Source organism: Colobus angolensis, unplaced genomic scaffold, assembly GCF_000951035.1.
Source record: "Colobus angolensis palliatus isolate OR3802 unplaced genomic scaffold, Cang.pa_1.0 Scaffold6, whole genome shotgun sequence".
NCBI lineage: Eukaryota > Metazoa > Chordata > Mammalia > Primates > Cercopithecidae > Colobus > Colobus angolensis.
Window position 1 is genome coordinate 27,417,716 of NW_012119598.1, and position 14,810 is coordinate 27,432,525.

The window sequence follows — 14,810 nt, forward strand, 5'->3', positions numbered from 1 at the left end:
GGGAGGCAGAGCTTGCAGTGAGCTGTGATCCGGCCACTGCACTCCAGCCTGGGCGACAGAGCGAGACTCCGTCTCAAAAAAAAACAAACAAAAAAAAGAATACGTTATTTGGCAACTTGGATTTACCCTATACAATGCAATGCAATGAGCATATTTTATGTCGTTTATTTTTTTAAAAAGCATTATTTTTAACAGCTGCATAATATTCCATTAGGGATAAAACCTAGTTTTAGGCAAAGTCTAACTCTTCAACATTAATATTTTCAGTTTTTAGCCACAGTAAACAAAAATACAGACAATATTAACATAAAATTAGAAGTTAGAATCAGTAAGACGTTATATATTTTTAAGTATTTGCATAAAAGGGAATACTCTGGAATGGGGACTAGATTTCAAAGTTGGATGAGTAAGTGAAGCTAGGTAGCGTATCATAAGGTCTGTTTTAGTTGCGCTGAGTTTGAGATGCCTGTGAAATACTTATTTCGTGTACTATTTAGAAGCTTAATCACCATAATTTTTGATATCGACTGAATTGCCTGTCCCCAGCCCACAATTCAAACGTTGAAGTCCAATACCAAGTACTTGAAAATGTGACTTTATTTGGAAATAAGGTCTTTAAAGGTGTAAAATGAGGTTTTAGGGGTGGGTACTAATCTAATCTGACTGCTGTCCTTATAAGATGATATTAAAAAACAAACCACACACAGAGGAAAGACCAGAGAGGGGAAACCCCAAGGAGAGTGGTCCAAGAAAAAATCAGTTGAGCTCACTGGGTTGATCTTGAACTTGTAGCCTTCAGAATTGTGACAAAATTAATTTTTTTAAGCCACATAGTCTTTGGTAGTTTGTTTTGGCAGCCCTAGCAAACACACTTCTCAAACATTTTCATTCTAGGATTACTTTTCTCCACACTTTTTCTGTGTTATGCCAGCTTTTGCACTCCACAAAGACAAACACACAGAACACAGATGCACACCCACCCCTAGTGTGTTGTAGGAGAGGAAAGAGTGTTTCCTTTTACCCATCTTATGTTCATTGACTGGGGCCCTGAAACAAAATATAGATTAATAAGAGAAAAACATACACGTTTATTTCTTAAATTTATTTATTTGTTTATTTTTTGAGACGGAGTCTTGCTCTGTCGGCCAGGCTGGAGTGCAGTGGCGCGATCTTGGCTCACAGCAAGCTCCACCTCCCAGGTTCAGGCCATTCTCCAGCATCAGCCTCCCTAGTAGCTGGGACTACAGGCGCCCGCCACCATTCCCGGCTAATTTCTTTTGTATTTTCAGTAGAGACGGGGTTTCACCGTGTTAGCCAGGATGGTCTCAATCCCCTGACCTCGTGATCCGCCCGCCTCGGCCTCCCAAAGTGCTGGGATTACAGGCGTGAGCCACGGCGCCCGGCCAAGAGAAAAACATATACATTTAATATAAAGTTTTACATGACATAAGGAAATAAAGACCTGAAGAAGGGGTTAAACCTGAGTGTTTTTGCACTAGGTTTGATGAAGAGTAGAGAGTCATGCAGAAATATAACGAGACAAAAATAATATGAGCTAAGGATAATAAACAAGGAGAAATCTAGCAATGTCTATTTGTTCCGATTCCTCTCATACTCTGCAAGACTCACAGGAAGGTCTTAAGACCTGCTTCAGAGGAAGGTCATAAGAACATTCCTGTCTATGTTGTTCTACTAATTTCTTAGAATGTTCACTGTGTCAAGGCACCATACTTTGGAGTGCTATGTTGTCGTTTTCAGAAACCTGAGGTTGCTCATGGAGTACTATGGAGTAGCGACCTTTTTTTTTTTTTTTGGTCCCATTTTAGAAATTTGATTAATGAGTATAAACTAATGGTTTCTGTGTTTGAGACAGAGTCTTCCTCTGTTGCCCAGGCTGGAGTGAAATGGTGCGACCTAGGCTCACTGCAACCTCCGCCTCCCGGGTTCAAGTGATTCTCCTGCCTCATTCTCCGTAGTAGCTGGGGTTACAAGCATGCGCCGCCACACCCGGCTAATTTTGTATTTTTAGTAGACACAGGGTTTCACCATGTGGGTCAGGCTGTTTTTGAACTCCTGACTTCAAGTGATCCACCAGCCTCGCCTCACGAGTCCAAAGGTGTGTGTGTATATATATATATTTATATATAGTTAAATATTTATATATGTAATTTATATATGTATATATTTTATATATGTATATATTTATATACACGGAGTCTAGCTCTGTCGCCCAGGATGGAGTGCAGTGGCGCGATCTCGGCTCACTGCAACCTCCGCCTCCCGGGTTCAAGGGATTGGATTCTCCAGCCTCAGCCTCCGGAGTAGCTGTAAAGTACAGGCAAGTGCCACCACGCCCGACTAATTTTGTTTGTATTTTTTTGGTAAAGACAGGGTTTCAATGTTAGCCAGGATGGTCTCGATCTCCTGACCTCGTGATCCGCCCACCTCGGCCTACCAAAGTGCTGGGATTACGGGCGTGAGCCACCGCACCCGGCCCAAAACGAGATTTTTAGCTCAACTTTACATTGCCAATGCCCATGGTAGTCCCTCCACAACAAACTCCACAACAGAGTGCTCAGAAGTCAAACTTGTCAGGTGATCTTCAGAGACCCAAAGACTACTGTTCCTACCCCTACCAGTGTCGCCCAGGCTGGACTTGCAGTGGCGTGTTCACATCTTCCTGCAGCCTCTAGCTCTAGTTTAAGCTATCCTACCACCTCAGCCTACCGAGTATCTGCTAGTACAGACGCAACGAGTCACAACCGGTTAGTTTAATTTTTTGCAGAGATGAGTTCTCAGTATGTTACCCAGGCAAACCTGTTAACTCCTGAATCGAGCCTCATGCATCGGCCTCCCAAACTGCTAGGATTACAGGATCTTGCCAACACAGAATACGTGTATCTTGTGATTTTTTTTGTTTGTTTGTTTTTATTTTGAGACGAAGCCTCGCCCTTATCGCCCAGGCTGGAATGCAAAGGCGCCATCTCGTTTCATTGCAAACTCCGCCTTCCGGGTTCAAGGTTCTCCTGCCTCAGCCTCTCAAGTAGCTGGAATTACAGACTAACTGCCCCACGCCCGGCAAATTTTTTGTATTTTTAGTAGAGACGGGATTTAACCATGTTAGGTAAGCTAGGCTAGATTCGCACACGCCTCGGGCTCCCAAAGTGCTGGAATTACAAAATTGGAAAAATTATTCCCTAGAAAACGATGATATTCAGCATTAATGCTCTTTATGTGAGACTTGAGTGGCTCTGAAAAGAGCCTTTGAGTTCTAAAGTGCCTAAGCACACATTTACTTGGAGCTTGTATACTTGGTGACAGCCTTGGTACCTTCGGACACTGCGTGCTTGGCCAGCTCTCCGGGAAGCAGCAGTCGCACGGCCGTCTGGATCTCCCTGGAGGTGATGGTGGAGCGCTTGTTGTAGTGCGCCAGGCGGGAAGCCTCGCCTGCGATGCGCTCGAAGATGTCGTTTACAAAGGAATTCATGATGCCCATGGCCTTCGATGAGATGCCGGTATCGGGGTGGACCTGTTTTAGCACCTTGTACACGTACACGGAGTAACTCTCCTTACGGCTGCGCTTGCGCTTCTTCCCATCTTTCTTCTGCGCCTTGGTCACAGCCTTCTTGGAGCCCTTCTTCGGAGCAGGAGCTGACTTGGCTGGCTCAGGCATATTGTCAGAAAATAAGAACAGTACGGATGAAAGCACTTAAATAAGAGCTCGTGTACTAGAGTCTCTCCTTTTATACGTCTTTTATGCAAATAAAGAATTCAAAATATCCAGCACTGATTGGGCAATGTGTTAGTGACGCATACATGTAAAATAGCTTTCACCTTATTTCCTTTCTAATTGGTTGTTTCGTCAAAGAATAATTTTAACCAATGAAACTGCGCTTTTTACAATTCTACCGACGACTATAACTAGCTTCTTATCCCTCCATCGAGCACATTCTTTTTCTTTATCCTGTTGGTTGTTACCTCTTCTGCTGCTAGGAAGCCACTATGTCTGGACGTGGAAAGCAAGGCGGCAAAGCTCGGGCGAAGGCTAAAACGCGTTCTTCCAGGGCCGGGCTACAGTTTCCAGTCGGCCGTGTCCACCGCCTCCTCCGCAAGGGCAACTATTCCGAACGAGTCGGGGCTGGCGCTCCCGTGTACCTGGCAGCGGTGCTGGAATATCTGACCGCTGAGATTTTGGAGCTAGCTGGCAACGCGGCTCGCGACAACAAGAAGACCCGCATCATCCCGCGCCACCTGCAGCTAGCCATCCGCAACGACGAGGAGCTAAATAAGCTTCTAGGTCGCGTGACCATTGCGCAGGGCGGTGTCCTGCCCAACATTCAGGCCGTACTGCTGCCTAAGAAGACGGAGAGCCACCATAAGGCCAAGGGCAAGTGAAATGATTACTAGTAAAGTCCATCAGTGACCCCGAGTCCCAGAAACCAAAGGCTCTTTTCAGAGCCACCCACGTTTTCTGTAAAGTGCTGGAATACACATACAATGCCTGAAACCCTGTCCTAGTTTTACGAACGTTTCTGACGTTACTGATCAGTTCATTATTGAAATCCTTGCTCACATTTCGTGCACTAATTTGTCTTACTGATGTGTCTTTGCAGTAAAAATGCGTTTTATAAAGGCACACAGGAATAGGAACCGATGTTGTAATACCTCAAGGTGCGTCACTACGTTATTTTGTGTATAAGTCCATGGTGTGTATACGTTTTATTATTTCACATAGGCTGTTTATTCATGTGCACTTGTCAGAAAAGGCTGAAATACTGATACAGTAATAAGAGAACAAAGGATAGCTGCCCGTTAGCATTTCAGGGCGGGCTTTTTAAGTTTTAAAGATGACTACATTCCGACTGGGCTCAGTGGCTCAGGCCTGTAATCCCAGCACTTTGGGAGGCCAAGGTGGGCGGATCACAAGGTTAGGATTCCGAGATCAGCCTGGCCAACATAATGAAAGCCCGTCTCCACTAAAAATACAAAAAGTAGCCGGGCGTGGTGGCGGTCATCTGTAGTCCCAAGCAACTTGGGAGGCTGAGGCAGGAGAAGCGCTTGATTCTGGGAGGCAGAGGCTGCAGTGAGCCAAGATCGCGCCATTGCACTCCAGCCTAGGCAACAGAGCATGACTACGTCTCAAAAAAAAAAAAAAAAGACTACATTCCTCCAGTGAGATTTGTTTGTTGGATTTCTCTTTTCAAAAAGCGCAATTAACACCGTATTCTAAAATCAACACTAAACGAAACTAAGCTGTAATGGCCTAACGCCCTCGCTCAGACCTGTAATCCCAGCAATTTGAAAGACCAAGGCGGAAGAATCGCTTGAGCCCAGGTTATCAAGACCGGGCTGGGCAATAAAGCCAGACACCCCCCTCATCCCCACAAAAAGTAAAAAGCCTGCCCTGCCCGGTGGCTCACGCCTGTAATCCCAGCACTTTGGGAGGCCGAGGTGGGGAGATCACTTGACGTCAGGAGTTTGAGACCTGCCTGGCCAACATGGCAAAATCCTGTTTCTACTAAAAATACAAAAAAATTAGCCGGGCCCGGCAGTGGGCTCCTGAAATCCCAGCTACTCGGGAGGCTAAGGCAGGAGAATCACTTGAACCCGGGAGGCAGGGGTTGCAGTGAGCCGAGATGGTGTCATTGTACTCCAGCCTGGGCAACAGAGTCTCGGGAGACTCAGTCGTCTCAAAAAAAAAGGGGGGGGGGAGTTAGCTTGGCATGGTGGCTTGGTCTGAGATCTTAGGTGCTTGGGAGAAGTAGGCGGGGAAGGATTGATTGAGCCCAGCAGTTCGAAGCTGCAGTGAGCTATGGGGGACAAAGCAAGATCCTGTTTAGGAAAGAAAAAAAAAGAAAAAAACCCAGCAGCAAAAACTTAGTTTTATGACCGAAATTTATAAATGGACTACACTGTAAAGCATAATTATTCAACTTTACTAGAAATTCAGTCACATTGCTCCACAAAAAAACTCTCAAAACTAATTGCATCACACCAAGCCCTGTAAAGAGAACTGATCTGTAAATCTGATATGAAAGGTCATGGCCTACACCAAGCCAACCACACCAAAGTCCACTGGTGGCAAAGAGCCTCCTAAGCAGCTGGCCACCAAGGCAGCCAGCAAAAGCACTCTGGCCACCAGCAGCTTGACGATGTCCTTCAGATACAGGCCCTGAATCATGGCAAACTCCGTTGCTACCAGAAGTCACTGAGCTACTTAAGGGAAAAGCTGCCCTTTCTTAAATGTTAGCACAAGGTTGCTGAATGAGATTACAAAAAAAATTAATGCCCCAAGGGTCCTAAATAATTGGAGTTATATCTGTTCCACTGAACAGAAATTATTTGCATCACAAATAATTTGCATCAAAAATAATTAGCATCAAAAATAATTTCTGGTGATACAAATAACAGAAATTATTTGCATAACCAGACAAAAGCCTCCAAGAAGTAACTTCAAGAAGTGTGATACCTTTAATCAATAGTAAATTGTGAGATGATAAAAGCACATTTCCCTGCAAACTTTGTAAAAACTATAAATGTTTTATAGTGGGACACATTATGTCCCCTCCCGTTTTTCCTTAGAAATCTTACGATTTTTCTTAAACTACATTTTAAGTAAAACAAGATAAAAATATGGCAATTGTAAGAAAAATGTCTATGAAGCCCCATAGTAAAACTCCTTGACATCCTTTACTCATTAATCAAATTCGGGCTCAGAAACAATACCCCAAAATGAAGGCCAAAGAAGCAACCTCAGAAGCAAAATTTTTCTCTGACTTTCTCCTGCCCTCCTGTCTCTCAGTCCCATTCTCTTCTGAGGCTAGACATAGAAACTAAAATTCCTCTTTCCCAGCGTGGCTTATGACAACCAGAATCCTTTTTCCCCAAAGCCAGCCATAAAAACTAAAAATATTACTCTAACTTTCCTTCCACCTTTTTGTGTAACAACTAACCACAGAGAAATTATTTGACCCACCTTGTTTAACTGCAGGTCATAAGACCCCATTCCAGAGATGGAGCTGTCCCATACCCAATACCCAGAAGGAAGGAATGCATGTTCAAAGAGGTGAGGGATGAAATGAACATTCTAAACCCCTTTGACAGAATAATGGACACTCCTTTGGCTAAAGGACCCCAAAAGTTTAAGTTCCCAGGCATGACAGGATGGAGGCTACACATCCTGTTTGTTTCTACCCTTCTTCCCCTTTCTAATCACTGCCAGATTTTCTCAAAGTCCGATTTGAGGGAATAATACACCAGAAAGCCCCTTTACTTACTTTATCTGGCCCCTTCCACCCTTCTCCATGGTGGTCCAGATAAGACAGGTATTAAGGACCATAGAGTTTCTTGATAAACGACTGCAGACCCGCAACTGAATGTGACCAGTCTCCTCAGAATGCAGATCATAGACTTCTGCCCTACATTTCAGTTTTATATATAGAACCTAATTATAACTCATTTACATGTTAAATCTTCACCCCAAATTGATCATGTGACATATGTTACATACATGTAAACCTAATACACATGTGCTTGGGTCTCCTTCATGAATATTCATAGCTCCTCCTAGAACCTGTTAAATATGCATATTTGGCCCACCCATTCCTCAAAAATTCCTGTTTTATCCCTCTCTCCTTCCCTCCAACTGCCTGTCTCTCAGCAAACCAAGGCTACCCTTCCCAGCCTGTCAGAATGGCCACCTTGCAGGCTGCAATCCTTTGAGAAATAAAGCACTCCTTTGCAAATGTATGAACCTTCTCATTCTTCAGTTGACAGAGGCCAAGAAAAGTCTAGACAAACAAGCCTTGCTGGGTTTCTCCACTCAGTTTATTAACATTACATCATACCCTTTTTATCCAATCAAATTTCTACAAGGTTGTCCATATGTTGTTGAACCTAAGCATAAAAGTGGACAATTTTTTCTCGTATCTTTGTGTTTTCATCCTAAAGGCTCTCTTGAACACGTTAATAAATTTGTGTAACTTTTCTACAATTAATCTGCCTTTTGCAAGCTAATCTTTCAGCAAAGCTTCAAAGCTTGCCTTGGCTCCTACAAAATAATAAACACTTTAACTTTGTATTCTTTTTAGACTTCAAAGTAATTGACCTGATGTTCTTATCTGAGTCTTTCTTGGAGTTTATGTAGCTTCCAGGAATAGCAAATTATTTTCTGGACTTTCTTCTTTTCATGAAATGGCATTGTGCTTCCACAGTGATTTCTCTTCGCCTTTTCTTAAACACCAGAATTAGCAGTTGTAGATGCTGTCCCTCAAAAACATACAATAGAGAGAAAAATATTCATATAATACTTCTCTTTTTTTTTTTTTTCATTTTTGGGTCTTGCTCTGTTGCCCAGACTGGGGTGCAGTGTCACAATTATGACACTGCAGCCTCAAATTCCTAGCCTCAAGCAATCCTCCTACCCCAGCCTCTTGGGTCACTGGCATTATAGGCCTGAGCCACTGTGCCTGGCTAAAAGAATTTCAAATACTGTCCACTTACTGCTATTTTGCCATGGAAAAATTCAAACATCAATAATTTTGCTAGTTACCCACCTCTTCTTGCCTCAATGAGTAATGGTTTCACAAGCCCCCTTAGTTCCCTAACACAACTGTATAGACATGTAGATGTAGATACAAATATAGATACTTATTTATTGTAGATTAAGTCCAGATGCTATAACTGGGTTCATAGAAGTATATTGAATATCCTCATTGTTTCAAGGCATATGCTGTCAAGATTTGGTAAAGAATCAAGAAACAGAGAAAAGAAATGGAGAATCCTGGAACAATGCTATTTATAAAGAATAACACAAGCCACGGCCAGATGCGGTGACTCACGCTTGTAATCCCAGCACTTTGGGAGGCCGAGACAGGCGGATCACCTGAGGTCAGAAGTTCGAGATCAACCTGGCCAAAATGGTGAAACCTCGTCTCTACTAAAAATGCCAAAATTAGCTGGGTGTGGTGACCTGTGCCTGTAATCCCAGCTACTCAGGAGGCTGAGGCAGGAGAATCGCTGGAACCTGAGAGGCAGAAGTTGCAGTAAGCTAAGACTGCAGCACTGCCCTGCAGCCTGGGTGACAGAGCGAGACTCTGCCTCAAAAAATAAGAATAAAATAAAAAAGAATAATACAAGCTGCATATGTAATGTTGATTTTTCCAGTAAGCACATTTTAAAAATTAATAAACAGGTAAAAGAATTTTAATAATTATATTTAACCCAAAATACAAAATCATTAATTCAAAATATAGTCAATATAAAAACATTATTAATGCAGTATTTCACATTCTTTTTTAAATCTTAAGTCTTCTAAATATGAGGGACATCCTATTCAATTTGGTATTAAATGTTTGTTGGAAGTAAATGGAATTTCATTGTGATTTCATAAACTTCAGTGCTGTAGAATTAAATTCATATATGTGATTGTTCAAAACATATCTAACATTTTCCAATAACTGAACTATCAGCTTTTGAATTAAAATAACGAAAAGTAAGTAAAATAAAAATTCAGGCCTGGCACGGTGACTCATGGCTGTAATCCCAGCACTTTGGGAGGCCGAGGCGGACGGGTTACTTAAGGTCAGGAGATGGAGACCAGCCGAGCCAACATGGTGAAACCCCGTTTTTACTAAAAATACCTCTCCCCGCCCCCCTCCCAAATACATAAGCCGGGCGTGATGACGAGCACCTCTAATTCCAGCTACTCTGGAGGCTGAGGCAGGAGAATCTCTTAAACTCAGGAGGTGGAGGTAACAGTGTGCTGAGATCATGCCACTGCACTCCATCCTGAGTGACAGAGCAAGACTCCTCAAAAAAAGAAAGTCAGTCCTCAGCAGTAACAGCCACATTTCAAATGCTCAGTAACCACAACTGGTTTCTGACTGTTTTATCACAAAACACAGATCCTACGAGAAATTGTGTTCAGGTATGGAGATAATGATGGAAATTACTGATTAATACAAGTGAGCTGGTAAGTTCTTATGTAATCAGGTAAATTTTGCACTGAGTTCTAAAATAAAGCTTTACACATATTTAGAGATGAGGATTATGAAAGGAACTGAAGGTAGCTTCAGATGGCAAAACACCAGATTGACAGATTTAAGAACACTGGGGAGGAAATCAAGCTGTGGGGCATAAAGATGGAATTTCCTTAATGGTTCTCACTGACTGTGTTTTGAACCTTTAACCTAAACTGTATCTTTTAATTTTGGAAACACTTTTTAGATGTAGATATTAACATCCTCATAATAGAAATGAAAAAACTAAAATGAAAATGAGAAAACAGAAGACAATATCAATAAACAGGCCTTGGACCTCAGAAGATGACATGTAGGGAGTGTGGAGAGGAAAAGCATAGAGAGGGCATAGCTCTCATTAACAAACAGCCCAGCCCACAGATACGTGATCATATTGTACAAAAGGATTTCAGTTCTTTACTTGCTTCTTATAAAACCATTTTGCCAACATATCTAACCGTTTTACCATGATTTAAAGTGTACAGAAGTTTCTTTTTCTGAAAAGGAGAAGCAAGGGACTCATATATACTTCAGATGTGAGACTGAAACGCGTGACAACGTGTAACTTCAGTCAAGATTTGCCCATAAGTCCTAAGATAATTCAAATGTGCAAAATAGACACTAACTTGAAAGGTGCAATTGTATCAATCCTGTGGTTAGCAGAATTTTGATGAATGCCCTAAAATAGGGCAGGTTTAACAGAATTCAAGGAATGAACAGGAATGCACAAAACATTCTTTGTCTCCTCCCCCCTCCGCTTGCAGACATCCGCGGGCATTTGCAGGCAGAGATAAGTTTGGTTTGGCCGTCTCCCCTCCCTGGAGGGGAGACGGCATATTCATGATGTCAATCGCCTGAGACTACTTGCCAGCGTCATTGCGGACCTGCTACAACACTTTACAAAATAGCTTTCCAATAAGAAAGAAAACCTAATGGGAAAGAAAAACAAAAAGAAACTAGACCTTGCAACAGGCGCGCACGCGCACTATCCCTTTCTGAACTGTAGTACGGTTACACAAACGCGAACTTGTAAATCTAAACTCTGCCTGAACCAAAGTAGCCAATAGATTAAAAGTATGTAAATTAAGAATTCCCAAACTGCTGTTTTTATTGGCCAGGAAAAGAACACCTTACAGGGAACCCGATAGGTTGATTTAAAATACTGTGTTAGGCTATAATGTCATTCCTTAAGAATCTTTTCCAGTAAACATTTGTTACATTTTCAAAGTAATTGGGAGCTGTTGAGTTTGGAAGCGAAAACCAAGTTAAGAAGTCCTGTTATTTGGGTGAGTCCACTCCTACAAAAGTTCTGTAGGACGTGTCTTAAATTGTTCAGGGCACCTCAGTTCTCTCCCGCAGGGATCTGGAGACACTGCGCCATTATTGTCTTATAAAGAAACAACCTTCTAAGACTCTCTTCGCCGCCATCTTTTTCAAGATTCTATACTGAAAATACTTTTTTTGACGGCTCTTGCCATTATGTCTGGACATTTTAATTTGAACAAAACAAAATAATACCGTTAAATGACTTGAGTCAAACCTAGTATTACAGAGGTAGGGATTCCACGATGTTAGAATTTTACTCTAACACAAATGAAACACAAAGTTCCTTATTTAAACATAATTAAACAGTGTATCTTAGAAAACCTTGTTTGAATGAACTAAGGACTCATTGAGAGATACTTAGACAACGGATTTTAAATGAGTGCATAGGGAAGGGAAAAACTTCAGGAAAATTAAGCAGAAAAAAAGCAGCGGAGATTTTTGAAAAAAAATTCTAAAGCATTTTCTAATTCAAACACATTCGATTTTTTTATAGCTAAACAGAATAAAAGGTCAGTCTATTAAGTTAAATGATAAATGTCTTTGCAGGTCATGCTGTCTGCGAATCATCAAAGATACCTGTATCAAAAAAGAACTTGTTTAAAGGAGCCAGTTCTCTATCCAAATTTACCAATCAGAATCTTGCACTGAAAAAATAAACCAATCGTGAATCGCTCCGAGCACTTCCGGAATTTAGCAACCGATCACTAACAGGGATTGTCCACAATCCAATCAGAGTGATTCTGTTCCTATATAAATAGAGGGGTAAACCAATTTTCCTAACCCACTTACTTTGCAGGTGAGGTATGGCGCGTACTAAGCAGACTGCTCGTAAATCCACAGGCGGTAAAGCACCGCGCAAGCAGCTGGCCACTAAAGCAGCTCGCAAGAGCGCTCCGGCCACGGGTGGCGTGAAGAAGCCTCATCGCTACCGCCCTGGTACCGTGGCTTTGCGCGAGATCCGTCGCTACCAGAAGTCCACCGAGCTTCTTATCCGGAAGCTGCCCTTTCAGCGCCTAGTGCGAGAAATCGCCCAGGACTTCAAGACCGACCTGCGCTTTCAGAGTTCCGCTGTGATGGCGCTGCAGGAGGCCTGCGAGGCTTACTTGGTGGGGCTTTTTGAGGACACCAACCTGTGCGCTATCCACGCCAAACGCGTCACCATCATGCCTAAGGACATCCAGCTTGCCCGCCGCATTCGTGGGGAGAGAGCGTAAATCGTTTTGAGTGCCAACCTTCAACCCAAAGGCTCTTTTCAGAGCCAATGACTTCCTCCATGAAAAAAGCTGTAATCCTTCAAGACACATTAGACCGCGAAACTGCACTGATCGAAACAGACCTTTCAAATAATGGCATTTAGCCCCCTCAATGTAATGCTTAATTTAAATTTCCAAATTCAAGCGCTTCCTCAGGTTTTGCCTGGGGCTCCGCCTCCCTCCCCGGTTTTCCATTGGTTTAGCAGGCTTTGTTTTGCTGTTCAGGCCTTCTGCTTATTTGTTAAGTGCTTATTTCTTGTATGTATTTGAGCTTGCCCGAGGGGCCAGCGCTTTTGGTATGCATCAGGCTGCCTTACTCCACTAGTGTTTTGACACACAGCTACTTGCGACGGTCGGCGCCTTCGGTGCGCTCAAGGTTACCCTCTCTGTGCGCCTGATATTGGTCTAAGGCTAAGGTTATTAGCTGGAACACCTAGACCCGTGGCATTAACACAGCTCTTGCAGACTTGAAAGCCTTGCTTAGTTTCTAAACTGCAGGAGTCAAAGCAACGAAGGTACAGATGGGTGTGTCTGACATACCTGAGTGCGAAAGGAAAATGCAAAAATCATGAGCCTTTTCAACTTCCTAGCTGATATCTTTTGTTTTCTTTTTTTTCTTTTTTTTTTTTTTGAGACGGGGTTTCTTGTTGCCCAGGTTGGAGTGCATTGGCGCGATGTCGGCTCACCGCAACCTCCGCCTCCCGGATTCAAGCGATTCTCCTACCTCAGCCTTCGGAGTAGCTGGGATTACAGGCATGAGCCACCGCGCCCGGCCTTCCAGCTGATATCTTAAAAGAACTTTTCAACTTTAGTAAATACCCTGTTTTAATCAAATCTCATTAAAAGTACCCCATATTTATCATCAAATGAAAATCCTTTGACGACTTCCAAGTTCTTACAGAAGAATATTCTGCCTTTCATAGAAAGGTACAGCTTCGAAACTGGTAGATGAAGGGAAGGAAAATAAGGAATTCTGTTCCGAAATCATACAGGCTGTTATTTGGAAATGCAGAAGGGTGTATGTACTATATGGGATACTACGTGCTATTTGGAAGAATTTTGTATATTTAAACATTTCAGCAAATTCCTCAGTTTTGAAATGGGGTGGAGTAGTTTCAACTGTCATTGAGAAATTTCTATTAACTTTTTTTAATGTGCTGTTTTCCCTCAAGTTGCACTAAGGAAAGAGGTTAGTCATGTGGTAGTAGTGACAAAGCTGTAAATAGCTATGCAGGCCAAGGTAGCCATAGTAAGAAGTCCTGGAGATTTATGGAAGACATTTTTGTTCATGGAAGCCCGTCAGACATAAAGACATGGGTCCTGTGAATTACAGATTCAGTGTATGAGGAAAACAGTATAACTATCCATAATTAAGGTAACTGCTGTCAGATATTTGTACCATAGTGAACATCCTATTATGCTGGATAAAAGCATTCTCTATTTAAATGTTGTTTCCTGTATCCTGTACTTTCTTTAAGATTCTACCTCAGCAAGTTTTAACCTGTATTTCTGTTACAGCTGTTGGACTTCAATACATGAGGACTTGGACTTGGTGGGCACAGAATGCATCTTTTTATATCATTAAATCCACCAGAACACCTAGCACGGTCATTTGCCTAAAACAAAGCCTCCGGAAATTTAGTCAAGTTGAGATTTAAAATAAAAGATTACTGAACAGAATTTACCATTGAGTGAATTCCTATTTAGAAAAATAAAAGATTAAAGTTTTTATAATTTTAATATATAGTTTTTCTAAATAGGAAAAATGCACACTTATTGAGTGTCCACAATGGGCCAGAAGTCATGCAGTATTTTATGAAGTCTCCAAAAATGTAAGTTCAATAGTTATCTATTATCTAAAACAAATTTAAAAACTGAAACTAAGAAAATTTCAGATAGTGCTGGAGCCAAAACTTTCCCCACCAGGCATTACTGTTTTAAATAAAGAGCCTCAGCAAAATCCTCATCACTTACTCCTGAGGGCTTTATCACCTGGAATAGCTACTAACATGTTTAAATTTTTCATATACAATAAAATAAATGGATATCTTAAAATGTACAGGGTCTTAGGCCAGGCAAGGTGGCTCACGCCTGTAATCCTAGCAATTTGGGAGGCCAAGGCAGGCAGATCGCCTAAGGTCAGGAGTTCAAGACCAGCTTGGCCAACATGGCTAAACTCAGTCTCTTAAAAAAATACAAAAATTAGCCCAGC

General features: G+C 42.1%; 3 protein-coding genes across 4 annotated transcripts in view; 2 read left to right on the top strand and 1 right to left on the bottom strand.

The window, feature by feature from the left end:
• Positions 1 to 3,219: 3,219 nt before the first annotated feature.
• Positions 3,220 to 3,711, bottom strand: LOC105526754 (histone H2B type 1). Its single transcript, XM_011962865.1, has one exon. The coding sequence runs from the start codon at positions 3,671 to 3,673 to the stop codon at positions 3,293 to 3,295; it is 381 nt and encodes a 126-aa protein (XP_011818255.1). The 5' UTR covers positions 3,674 to 3,711; the 3' UTR covers positions 3,220 to 3,292.
• LOC105526753 (histone H2A type 1) lies at positions 3,656 to 4,507 on the top strand. Its single transcript, XM_011962864.1, has one exon. The coding sequence runs from the start codon at positions 4,003 to 4,005 to the stop codon at positions 4,393 to 4,395; it is 393 nt and encodes a 130-aa protein (XP_011818254.1). The 5' UTR covers positions 3,656 to 4,002; the 3' UTR covers positions 4,396 to 4,507.
• Positions 4,508 to 11,198: 6,691 nt separating this feature from the next.
• The window catches only part of LOC105526755 (histone H3.1), a 10,532-nt gene continuing 6,920 nt past the window's right edge, over positions 11,199 to 14,810 (top strand). Inside the window, exons 1-3 of one of the 2 annotated variants that reach the window (XM_011962866.1) lie at positions 11,199 to 11,305; positions 11,892 to 12,602; positions 13,036 to 13,039. In XM_011962866.1, coding sequence (XP_011818256.1) covers positions 12,149 to 12,559 — 411 coding nt within the window. In that variant the 5' untranslated portion in view covers positions 11,199 to 11,305; positions 11,892 to 12,148 and the 3' untranslated portion in view covers positions 12,560 to 12,602; positions 13,036 to 13,039. Of the gene's footprint in view, positions 11,306 to 11,891; positions 12,673 to 13,035; positions 13,040 to 14,810 lie in introns of those variants that run through there. The other variant, XM_011962867.1, reaches the window with a different exon arrangement.